Source organism: Oncorhynchus mykiss, chromosome 13 (genome assembly GCF_057628025.1).
Source record: "Oncorhynchus mykiss isolate SJ-2025 chromosome 13, ASM5762802v1, whole genome shotgun sequence".
Taxonomy (NCBI): domain Eukaryota; kingdom Metazoa; phylum Chordata; class Actinopteri; order Salmoniformes; family Salmonidae; genus Oncorhynchus; species Oncorhynchus mykiss.
In genome coordinates, this window is record NC_143034.1 from 58,248,758 (window position 1) to 58,261,994 (window position 13,237).

General features: G+C 40.8%; 1 protein-coding gene across 50 annotated transcripts in view; it reads right to left on the reverse strand.

Annotated features, from left to right (window-relative positions):
* The window catches only part of LOC110485206 (uncharacterized), a 38,035-nt gene extending 31,322 nt beyond the window's left edge, over positions 1-6,713 (reverse strand). For 27 of the 50 annotated variants that reach the window (XM_090196919.1, XM_090196913.1, XM_090196922.1 and 24 more), the window contains exons 1-9: positions 6,511-6,712; positions 4,613-4,657; positions 3,961-4,026; positions 3,820-3,858; positions 3,139-3,207; positions 1,892-1,978; positions 1,763-1,795; positions 1,423-1,464; positions 723-773 (exon numbers count right to left, since the gene is read on the reverse strand). In XM_090196919.1, the coding sequence (XP_090053045.1) occupies positions 723-773; positions 1,423-1,464; positions 1,763-1,795; positions 1,892-1,978; positions 3,139-3,207; positions 3,820-3,858; positions 3,961-4,026; positions 4,613-4,657; positions 6,511-6,577 (499 nt within the window). In that variant the 5' untranslated portion in view covers positions 6,578-6,712. Of the gene's footprint in view, positions 1-722; positions 774-1,422; positions 1,465-1,762; positions 1,796-1,891; positions 1,979-3,138; positions 3,208-3,819; positions 3,859-3,960; positions 4,027-4,612; positions 4,658-6,510 lie in introns of all 50 variants that reach the window. The other 23 variants (XM_090196957.1, XM_090196952.1, XM_090196953.1 and 20 more) reach the window with 3 other exon arrangements.
* Positions 6,714-13,237: the final 6,524 nt, after the last annotated feature.

Genomic DNA, 13,237 nt, shown 5'->3' on the forward strand with positions numbered 1-13,237 from the left:
CAGTGCTCCTCCTGCTCCTACTTGCAGAAAGGCGGAGGTAGCGGTCCTGCTGCTGGGTTGTTGCCCTCCTACGGCCTCCTCCACGTCTCCTGATGTACTGGCCTGTCTCCTGGTAGCGCCTCTTGTGTGGGTTGTAGACTCCGTCTCATGCTACCACTAGAGTGAAAGCACCGCCAGCATTCAAAAGTGACCAAAACATCAGCCAGGAAGCATAGGAATTGAGAAGTGGTCTGTGGTCACCACCTGCAGAACCACTCCTTTATTGGGGGTGTCTTGCTAATTGCCTGTAATTTCCACCTGTTGTCTATTCCATTTGCACAACAGCATGTGAAATTTATTGTCAATCAGTGTTGCTTCCTAAGTGGACAGTTTGATTTCACAGAAGTGTGATTGACTTGGAATTACATTGTGTTGTTTAAGTGTTCCCTTTATTTTTTTGAGCAGTGTATATATGGCTGCCCATTTGAAAGAATTTGGCAGCTGTAAAATAAAGACAACCATCGATGGTAAGTAGATAGACACCTGTTAATGCACTGAGAAAACAACATGCATTTACACCATGTCTGACTGAATCAGCGAAAGGCATAAATACTGATTACACAGAAGAGATTGAAAACGGCAACACGAAGAGCAGACATGAAGGCAGAAACTGAAAAACGCAGGTAAAAACAAACAAACATGAATGCGGACACAGACTGACACAGCAGGATTGGAAAGTTTACCCGGTTTTGGTCCCTTAGATCCCTGTCCATTGGGATACCCAGCTCCAGCACCTAATGTTTGCAAAGGGGCACTGTCAATTGGAATGATCGAACTCCACATGCAGTGTATGAGGTATAGAGGCTTTGCAGCAATCAACCACTTTGCTTGTACAGATGTAGGATCTTAATTTCAGCCAATTTGCTACAGCAGGAAAATAATCCTGCTGCGACAAGAAATGTGAATTATTATGTGGATTAGAATTCATCTTTAAGAGTAAATTGACGCACCTGTGCGTCAATCTAAGTAACATTATAAAAAAATCCCCAACAAAACCAGTCAGTTTAATGGATATTTATGTAGGGGTTAATACATTTTTCGTTAGGGCAAATTAAGTCTGAAATTTCAAAGTGGAAAATAAATTAAAAACTAAAAAAAATCCAATTAAGATCCTACATCTGTAAAGCCAGTTTACAGATGCTTGGTGTCTATGTAGGACCCAGCTGGCTAACGTACACTGTACAGTGTACAGTGTGCAGATGACAATTTGTAAGATGCGTAATATGGAAATCCCCACTGATTTATTGATTGGGATTGACAGTTTGTTCAATGAATTAAGTGCTTGAGGTGTGAGCTGTAAAAGATATGAACCCTGGCTTGTAAAATACTAGACTATAGTATTGGCCTTTAGATGGTTCAGGCCAGCAGGGATTGGCTGCTTACCTGGTCGTGGATAGCCTCTGGCTCCAGCTCCAGCCCCGTAACCTAGCAACAAGACAAGTAGCAAGGTCAAAGGACATGCAACACATAACTCTTTACATAATGTCCTTTAACCACATAACCACAAACAGAAAGCTTAAATCTCCACCCCTGGAGTTATTATTATTTTATTCCAAGATCACATTCTGGTTTATTAGATGAGAACCAATCTGCACTCACAGACAATGGCCCAAATTCAACTTAACTATGATCCAACAGACAGAGACAGAGGAGACGGTCTTGAGGATCTTAAATATGATGTGTTCTATACAAACAAATACCAGGTAACAGAACAAACACGTACCTGGCTGTGTGCCATAGCCATTACCACCGTATCCTGACAAACACAGACAAACAGACAGATGATGTTTACTCTGCATTGTTAGTACAAACTTTGGAATAAAACATCTCTTGTCCTGAATGTCACACTCACCTCCACCTCCACGTGGTTTCCCACCCTGTGAGCCCAGTCCGGCTCCCATCCCCATTCCTTGGCCATTTCCTGCTCCCAGACCAGCACCTACAATCAGACAAATGGGAAGAAGTCATATAATGTAGACATTTATTAAAATAAATGAATGAATATTTAAATCAACAATGAAAACTGCTGCAAGAGTTAGACATTTTTAGCATATACAGTGGGGCAAAAAAGTATTTAGTCAGCCACCAATTGTGCAAGTTCTCTCACTTAAAAAGATGAGAGAGGCCTGTAATTTTCATCATAGGTACACTTAAAATATGATAGACAAAATGAGAAAATAAATCCAGAAAATCACATTGTAGGATTTTTAATGAATTTATTTGCAAATTATGGTGGAAAATAAGTATTTGGTCACCTACAAACAAGTAAGATTTCTGGCTCTCACAGACCTGTAACTTCTTCTTTAAGAGGCTCCTCTGTCCTCCACTCGTTACCTGTATTAATGGCACCTGTTTGAACTTGTTATCAGTATAAAAGACACCTGTCCACAACTTCAAACAGTCACACTCCAAACTCCACTATGGCCAAGACCAAAGAGCTGTCAAAGGACACCAGAAACAAAATTGTAGACCTGCACCAGGCTGGGAAGACTGCATGACAATGATCCCAAACACACCACCCGGGCAACGAAGGAGTAGCTTTGTAAGAAGCATTTCAAGGTCCTGGAGTGGCCTAGCCAGTCTCCAGATCTCAACCCCATAGAAAATCTTTGGAGGGAGTTGAAAGTCCGTGTTGCCCAGCAACAGCCCCAAAACATCACTGCTCTAGAGGAGATCTGCATGGAGGAATGGGCCAAAATACCAGCAACAGTGTGTGAAAACCTTGTGAAGACTTACAGAAAACGTTTGACCTCTGTCATTGCCAACAAAGGGTATATAACAAAGTATTGAGATAAACTTTTGTTATTGACCAAATACTTATTTTCCACCATAATGCCAATAAATTCATTAAAAATCCTACAATGTGATTTTCTGGATTTTTTTTCTCATTTTGTCTGTCATAGTTGAAGTGTACCTATGATGAAAATTACAGGCCTCTCTCATCTTTTTAAGTGGGAGAACTTGCACAATTGGTGGCTGACTAAATACTTTTTTGCCCCACTGTAACCTTTGTGGATTTCATGTAAACCTAAGTTACTAAGACATTTCATCTTAACAAGCCTTGTTCAGAGACTGTTTGAGTTAAGTAGTAGACATTACCATAGCCTCCCTGGCCTCCGTTACCATATCCTCCCCTACCCCCGGCCCCTCCTGGGCCTCTGTATCCCCCTTTGGGAAAGACAGTGGAGACATGTCACATATTGATACACACAAATAACACATTGAACAAGAGTATATAAACACAAGCTGAATCAAACAGAGAATACTTACAGTGAGAATACAAAACATTAAGAACACCTGACACAGCCTTTACTTGGATTCACCTGGTCAGTTTATGTGATGTCACTTGTTAAAGTGACTTCAATCAGTGTAGATGAAGGGGCCTCAGGTTAAATAATGATTTTTAAGCCTTGAGACATGGATTGTGTATGCATGCCTTTCAGAGGGTGAATGGGCAAGACAAAAGATTGAAGTGCCTTTGAACATTTGAACAGGCACACCGATTTGTGTCAAGAACTGCAACGCTGCTGGGTTTTTCACGCTCAACAGTTTCCATTGTGTATCAGGAATGGTCCACCACCCAAAGGACATCCAGCCAACTTGACAAAACTGTGGGAAACATTGGAGTCAACATGAGCCAGCATCCCTGTGGAACACTTTGACAACCTTGTAGAGTCCATGTCCGTGGGAATTGAGGCTGTTCTTAGGGCGAGGGGGTTCCTAATGTTTGGTACAGTAGACTCAGTGTACGTGGTTTAGCTCTATCTTTGAGAAACTCACCTCCTCCAAGCTGCTGAGCCCCCCCTGGATAACGACCACCTGTGATTCATTAGAAAGACAGGTCATGATGGTACATAAATTCAATTATGAATGATGATTGGTAGCACTAAAAATATAAACATGGCAATCAATCAATATTACCCCCAGCTCCTCCGGTTTTGGCGGGCTTGGCTCCGTAGCCTCCCTGTATCCCAAGAGCACCAGCCCCTGGAAGACCACAAGACACCACAGGGAGATGTGAGACGTCAGTGATCAGTGATGCACCATAGTGGAGCATGTTTCTCTATGGTGGGAAAAAAATCTAAACGTTGTATCATATGAGTCTATATTAAATCATTAATAAGGAGGATGAGCATTGCAAGACAGAATCTAAGTCCGATTTCTCATTGACGATTGCACCACTTTCCGTTTTTAATTCTAAATGCCAGACAACTTAATCTGAAGCTATATTTAGTTGAGCAAATTAGTTTAGACCATGCTCAAGACGGGTCAATTGAGTGCAGTCCTGAGATAAGACAGAATCTGTGAGGGGCTGATTGTTGGTGGAAGTTCCACTGACCTCCAGCTTTTACACCTCTCATCCCTGCACCCAGAGAGAGAGAGAGAAAGAGGAGAGAGGAGAGAGAGAGAGAGAGAGAGAGAGAGAGAGAGAGAGAGAGGGAGAGAAAGAGGAGAGAGAGAGAGAGAGAGAGAGACAGAGAGAGAGAGAAGAGAGAGAGAGAGAGAGAGAGAGGAGAGAGATGTGGGGGTAGGGGAGACAGACAGACATACAGAGACTAATAATTGCACTTACCCCTGGGTAACATTTTTCCCATACCGCCACTTTGAGGTTTCACTCCTAATAGAGATGAAAAACAGAATTGCAAATCACTCTATGAAGTATGCTATGAAGTATGCTATGCTGCTATGCTGTGGTTTGGAGAGAGATGATGCCTTCATCGTTTCCTGTTGGCCAGTGCCAGTGTTACACCATCCATAACGTAAGCATTTGAAACACTACAGCTGATTAAATATTAAATGATGTCATCGGATGATGAGTAGTGAACATCTCACTCCCATCCCATGCAAACTCAGCTCCAACTGGGCAGCTTGAGGGAAGAGAAACAGACATTCCCATTGATGGAGTGGAGAGACAGACAAAAAGGAGGGACTGTGTGCAGGTTGTAAAGGCTTCTTTCACAACAGGTTGTCAAATTTGGACCGCTGCTGCCACCTCACCTTCCCATGCTTTGATTCAAAGCAATCAGACGAGATGAAACTACAGAGGCTTAGCGGGGTCACCAGACTTGGAGCAGGTCTGTTTCACTGAGATCCAGGCAGCAAGGACCACGTAGGCCCATTTTTTCCCCTGATCTGACACGGACATTGGAAATTTGACACATAAATGTCAGTTGGGCGGTTTTGCAGAGATATCTCAGCATGATACCCAAGTTGATTCCTGATAGTTTAACAACATGTCTACAGCTATCTGTCACTCAGCTGTACAGGTGTAGGATCTTAATTGGATCCCCATGTTGCAGGAGAAATGTCCTGCAATGCATGAAATGTGAAACTTGTAGTGTATTTGAGGTTTGTAATTTTCACTTTGAAATTTCAGACTTGATTTTCCCAGGAAAATATCAATTAATTATAATCCACATAATAATTCACATTTCCTGTTGTTGCAGGATTATTTTCCTGCTGTAGCAAACTGACTCAAATAAAGATCCTACATCTGTATGTTGACAGGCCTTCCAGACCTCTCAGATAAAGTCACCAGAAACATAAAATGCATGTTGTCAGGGTTTAAAACAAAGTAGTTACTCTGAATTGTTCAAATGTTCCATACAATTTTAAATTGTTTTCATTTTATTCTCAACTATTCAATTAAAGCAATTATGCTGGCAATTATTTACAGATTTTTTCTGTGAATTTTAGAGCTTCTTTTTTTAGAAGAGAATTTGACTACATGTGTCAAAGGAATTTCACAACTAGGGAATTAATGTTATATTAAACATATCGTATAATTCAAATGTTATTTCAATTTAATTGGGACAATACAAGTTGTGTGTAATAGGTAACTAAATGTGGACCACAATGCAACATCCAACAACAAAAATGTTGTTTTATATATGAATATAATATGAATATTATACATGCATAACCATTTAAGTAATCAAACTACAATTGTTAAATATTCTTATAGTTGAGAAACAAGTTGAGAAACAAGCAAATCCATAAATTACAGAACAATACAATATCTTCGGAAACTTCTATAAACTAATAAATAATTAACTTTTAAACATTTAAGTCCAATTTACACTGCTGTGCACTAAGCAAGCACCCGTGAAGATTTAAGGTGGTAACAAGCAGTCCTGTGCTGACACCTACTGTACAGTGTTTCACAACACAACGTAACGTGTCTGAATGCTATTATAAAAGACAGTCGTGAAACTACTCCAACATTAATTAAAAATACAATTTCTGATGTGCCAACTCTACAATTTAAGAAATTATGGTGGCATGTCTTAATCTCTCTTTCTATCCTTCCCAATCCTTACTTCTTCTCTCTCTTCTCTCACCTGTGATCTACATCCTTTAGACAACGTTCTCACTTTCTCTCATATTCTGTCATATTCTCTCACATTCCTCTCATCACTCTTCCATCAGCTATTCTATCCTCCACACAGATAGTCTGGTTATGTCTCTTACCTCCTTGTAGTGTGTACTGTGCCAGCCATAGGACCAGCGAGGTCTGAAGGAGCGCTTTTACCAGCATGGTGGAGGAGACCTGGTCCGGCAGAGAGAAAAACAGGCAGACAGACAGAAAGACAAGGAGAGAGAGAGAGAGAGAGAGAGAGAGAGAAACTGGCCGGCTGGACAGGGGCACAGCACAAGTAGACAGCTCCAGTGTTTGCCCACGCCTTAAATACAATTCTGGTTTTGATACCCTCCTCCTAACCAGCCCTGCCCTCTAGCCTGCAATTGGCCGTTGCTGCACCAAAGCACCTGCCCCATTTCCCCCTCTCCCTCTAGACAGGCAGTCAGGCCCACCTCTGCCCATCCAAAGACACATCAGGTTGCTGATCAGCTGGATTGCTGCCAGCCAGTATATTAACATGGCAATGTGATTTGTGTGTGATGAGCGGGTTAAGACAATGCTTCAAAGAGGTGATAAGTGTGAGATCATTGTTTAGATCAGGGATCATCAACTAGATTCAGGGGGGGGGGCAAATAAAACCACCCGCGGGCTACATTTGTATTGTGGGCCTTCAGTTGAGGAAGCCTGGTTTAGATGGTAAGGAAGAAAAATGGACAGAAAAATGGTCTAATTCACAAACCTATCAAGAGAACATCCCTGGTCATCCCTACTGCCTCTGATCTGGCAGACTCACTAAACAGAGAACATCCCAGGTCATCCCTACTGCCTCTGATCTGGCAGACTCACTAAACAGAGAACATCCCTGGTCATCCCTACTGCCTCTGATCTGGCAGACTCACTAAACAGAGAACATCCCGGGTCATCCCTATTGACTCTGATCTGGCAGACTCACTAACCAGAGAACATCCCTGGTCATCCCTACTGCATCTGATCTGGAGGACTCACTAAACACATGCTTCATTTGTAAATGATGTCTGAGTGTTGGAGCGTGCCCATGGCTATCCGTCAATGAAACAAATCTAAGAAAATGGTGCAGTCTGGTTTGTTTTACATAAGGAATTTTAAAAGATTTATACTTTTCCTTTTGATACTTAAATATATTTAGCAATTACATTTACTTTTGATACTTAAGTATATTTAAAACCAAACACTTTGAGACTTTTACTCAAGTAGTATTTTACTGGGGGACTCATTTTTACTTCAGTCATTTTCTATTAAATTATCTTTACTTTTACTCAAGTATGACAATTGGGTATTTCTTCCACCACTGCTGTGCCACACGGGAATACATGTATATGTAGAAAACATACACTCGGGCAAACTAACACAAAACCTCTATAAACAACAGTCCAGTCCACTGACCGGTGTAATTTAAATGGATAGGGCTGTTGCTCTGGGGAGAGAGATGATGATGATGAAGAGTGGTAGAGAGAGCTTTCACAGTCAGGTGTTCCAAACAAGACCCATTAGGTTAATTAATGACCGTCTTGTTTTTACTAAACAGGTGTGACTGTACGCCTCCTAAAAAATAAGGGAAAGGGAAAAGAATGAGAACACGCAAACAGAATGTCTGAAATGTACACAAACAGCCCAGAAAAAGGCCCAGTAAATTGCAGGATAAATATGACATCATTCTAGAGTAGTTTGTTTCTGCCAGGCACTGTAAGGCTCAGTGAAAAGCATGTTGGTATAAATGTTTCATGTGGAAACCTGTGCAACCAGGTTGAAATATTCCTCAATGCCACCTCCTCTCTTAAAAGATGAAAAGGGATTTTTCCATAATTATTCTACAGTGAGACGTTGTAAAAATGTTCCTTCAAAATAACCTGTCTAAAACCTTTTATTACACTGTTTGTACTCTTAGTTTTCACCTCAGTTCGTAAACAAGAGGCATTGGTCCATACATGGGATTGTGGTCCCTCATTTACTCACACATGATCTACGGTCTTCTCCACTTCCTCTGTGCTGTGTGAGGGCTGCTACCACTAACACGCACTGTCCACCTACACCTCCATGACTGCCGAATATATGAGGATATAAAACATTAAAATAGTCTATATGGCACAACGCTGATATCCAAAACCTTACACAATATACAATAATTTAATGAGTGGAATTCAAAGAACTCTGGTTATTTTCATGATTGTATAGAACTGAAAGCACACCTGCATATTGTTTCTCATAGTGGTGCTCTGAATAGAACTCCTAACTTCTTAGACATAAATGATTAAAATGACTCCCTCACCCACGTTTGACCTCTGCATGTATATTTTCTGGTCATTTCACTCACGGGGATCTTTTTGAAGACATTGTCCAAACCCACAGCTTCTGTGTGGTCAGTGCACTGCACAATTAATGTCAACACAATACATTGATGAGAGGATCCAAAGAACACTGGTTATTTTCAGAGAAAAAAAGAGGCAGAAAGAGGGAAGAAAGAGAGAAGAAAGAGAGGGAAGAAAGAGAGGCAGAATGAGGGAAGAAATAGGGAAGAGGGGGAATAAAGAGGGAAGAGAGGCAGAAAGAGGGAAGAGGGGGAAGAAAGAGGGAAGAGAGGCAGAAAGAGGGAAGATATTGGGAAGAGGGAAGAAATAGGGAAGAAATAGGAAAGAGGGGGAAGAAAGAGGGAGATAAATGGAAAGATAGGCAGAAATAGGGAAGAAAGAGAGGAAGAAAGAGGGAAGAAAGGGAAGAAAGAGAGGCAGAAAGAGGGAAGAAAGGGAAGAAAGGGAGGCAGAAAGAGGGAAGAAAGAGGCAGAGAAGAGGAAAGAGACGCAGAAAGAGGGAAGAAAGAGGCAGAGAAGAAGAAAGAGAAGCAGAAATAGGGAAGAAAGTGGGAAGAAAAATGGAAGAAAGAGAAGCAGAAAGAGGGAACAGAAAGGGAAGAAAGAGAAGCAGAAAAAGGGAAGAAAGGGAAGAAAGAGAGGCAGAAAGAGGGAAGAAAGGGAAGAAAGAGAGGCAGAAAGAGGGAAGAAAGTGGGAAGAAAAAGGGAAGAAAGAGGCAGAAAGAGGGAAGAAAGAGAGGGAAGAGAGAGGGCAGAAAGTGGTGGTATAGACAGTGTTGGCTCTTTGAGGAAGTGAGAAGAACAGGGTATGCAATGTGTGGACAGACATCTGGACGGCTATTTATGTGTGGTCAGTCAAACTGAAAATACCGTGCCTCACTGAACACACAGACTGAAACAGAGACAGGAAAAACACACCATACCATAGAGACAACCTCATAGTTGGTAAGGAGGAGGGGGCTGAACAGGTAGTTCCTGCAAACACAACACACGATGAATGCATGCACCTACACTGATGCAAGCACACACACTGAGACGTCGCAAGACAGTGTGCCACCGCAGCACAGGCATACATACATAACAATCAGTCAATTCTTAGTTTCTGACAGGTTCTCACATGCCTGTGCGAAGGTGTGTGCATTCAAATGATTTGCAATCATGTTTTTCATCTCTTAGGATTGAGGTAAATGCAACTACTAGTGTGTGTGTGTCTGTCTGAGATAAACCTGTGCCCACTACATCTGTCCTAGGTCCTCATTCATCCTCTGAATGTCAACAACTATCTCTTCAGAAACATGTTTCAAACCCAGACAAATATGGTGCTGGACACATGACATAATTATTTGTCATGTATTTTTTTAATTGCTTACCGCAGTTTAGCCTTGAGGTTCCAGAGTGTTAGGCCTACGTGGTTTTATGCTCTTCGGGCATTATGCTGCTTCAGTCTCGTAAGTTGCTCTGGCCACAGCTGGGGGTTCTCAATATTAGTGTTCAACTCTGTGTAGCATATCAAAACTAAGTTAAGAGAACACAAAGAACCACAGAAAGGTCTGAAAAGCATGCTCACCTCCCTAGCTGTGCAGGTGCAACGGACATACCAGAGGATGTGGCTGAACCAACAGGTGGGGGTTGTGTCTGATGACAAATCTGTTTGCAATAAAATATCCCTCTGACAGACCACCATGCACCCTCTCACAGATGGACAACTCAAACAGTCAATATTTGCAGTCAAATTCAATCACTGCAGTAGTAATGGATATAAAAACCTTGACAACAGTAGCGGAACAGAGAGATGCAAGGGAAGCTTTTGAGTAGATACACGACTCAGGTTGGCCGAGCTGGATCCTCCAGGACACACAAATGAAAGACAAAAAGCTGACCAGCAGCAGGGATATGGACAGGGGGAGTATGGAATCCAACATGAGCTGCACTATTACCTATACTGTTAGAAAAAAAGGGTTCGGCTATCGCCATAGAAACCTTTTGGTTTCCAAGTAGAACCCTCTGTAAAAAAACGAACAATTATTTCAGTGTAAACTCAAACAACTGAAACCAAATATCAAATATGTAGAAAAAATAATAGACCTATATAAGTTTTTATTATATCATCTTTGAGAACTAACAATCACCAATATAAAAGTGAAACATTCAGGGGAATAGAAAATTCCCCAAATAATGCATTTAACAGTATTGATGTTGTTAATAAATTTGAGCAAAAGAACCAGCCATGGCAAAATGCATAGAATTGCAGGAATTTATCTTTAAACTGCTAAATGTTCTCTCAGCTACATGGCAGAATATGTATAATCTAGTGGAGGCTGCTGAGGGGAGGACGGCACATAATGGTTGGAACGCAGCAAATGGAATGGCATCAAACACATGGAAACCATGTGTTTGATGTATTTGATACCATTCCACTCATTATGCTCCAGCCATTACCACGAGGTTGTCCTCCCCAATTAAGGTGCCACCAACCCCCTGTGGTAGAATTGCTTAAAAAACTGCATCTATATCTTTCAACTCCATGGCAAAATGTGTAGAAATGCAGGAAATGTACTTTAAAACCGCAAAATGCATCTCGGCTCCATGGAGAAATTCTGAGAATTGCAGGAAATTAGCTTAAAGAAATGCAGGCCGGGGGCAGCAGGAGCAGGGGTGCCAGGAGGAGGAGGTGGTGAGTGGGGCTGTTTAAACAGTCCTATAGAATCCAGACTGATGAAACCGACAGGAGAGGGAGAGGGTCACATACAGACGGGCTGGCCTGTCAAAACATCATGACTCTGCCAAGCTCTCAGTGAGCGAGAATGGCCAAGAGTCTAGCTGCCGGCCCAGTTGGGTGATCTACAGTTTCCTGCCCCATAGGCCAGGCACGCAGTAATGGACAGCTCCATTAACACTGTAATAATTACTGCCTCTTATTCAGACTGAGATAACCCACTGGGCACACTATGTCATTTCAACATGGATAATTGGGTAATATTTGGTTGAGACATTGACCAATGAAGTTACAACCTATATTCTCACCCACTCAAAAAGACAGACAAAAGTTAGTTGGATTTGCATTGTGTTATTACTGCTTTCAAACGTCTAAAAGCACAACCAAATTCCCATGGAAAAACAATGTCTGAATTATGGTTTTATGAATTATGGTTCACCCAAAGGTCTATCACTGCACTTTCAATCATTTAAAAGCATAGCAAAGTTCAAATGTCAGACATTTATTTATACAACAGATGAATGTGATATCACTGTGTTTCATCTAACAGCACAACCACATGACCTGGATTGCAGTTGAGATTACATTAAAATTACATGGTGCAAGTGATCAATGTCGTTCGAGATTCTGCACAGATTATTACAGCAATTGTGAAGATCTCCACAGACCTGCGATGACCTATGCATGCTATCTTGATCATGCACTCTTTATATGATTACATAGGAAGAAATATATAGTTACAGTAACCTCAAACTGTGGCCATGGATCTATTACTAATTTTAAGGTTGAATGTTACCTTTGTTTGTAAAACAGCTTTAACTTTAGGCTATTTAAGAAATTACAAAAGTAAATTTGGTTGACAACACAATCAAATATCAACATTTAAAGGATACGTATGCACTGCTTGGGTAGTTCCACCTGAGCTACTGGCTTATCCCATTCTTTAACTTTTATTTTTGGTTGAGTTGAAGACATGAATCCAACATATCATTTGCTAACTTGGGCTTAGTTAATAGGCTATGTATTGTATTTCAAAAGTGATATTGAATTGTGTTTGGTTGTCAACACAAATAAAAATCTATATTGTAAGGAGATTTCTCTTCTGATTGGATAGTTCCATCTGTGCAACTGACTCAGTTTGTCTACAAATTAATAATTGATATGTTGGATTCATGTCTCCATCTCAACCAAAAATCAAGTTATAGAATAGGACAAAATCAAATCAAACTTCAAATGCACTTTAAATAAAGTTTGATATTCATTTAGTCCTATTCTTTAAATTTCATTTTTTGGATGAGCTGGAGACGTTTGGATCTCCTTCAAATGTTGATATTTGGTTGCGTTGACAACCAGACACAATTCAATATAACTAAATATCATTACATTTTAAATCAACCAGAGCTTGAAACCATAGGACTATTTTATTTTTACAATTTTAATTATGGGTTGAATGGAAAAAAATTCTGTTGATTACTTTGCAGGCCTAAATAGCATCATTAATGATTGATAAAGTATGGCCACATTTCATTTGCTCTGTTAAACCTACACTTTGGAATGACTTCCATAGTGACACAGAATATATTTTTGATTTTAAGTGGAGATCTCTTAACAATAATTCTCACGATAGCACATTGGTAACAGTTGGTGACACATTTCGTGGCTTAGTAGGGCTTACATAAAACCTTGTGATGGGAGACCAAAGGATAACTGTAAATGGATCAAATCTCCAGTAGGAGGTGCTGCCGAGCCTATTGTTTTGTTTTTCTGACAGTTCCT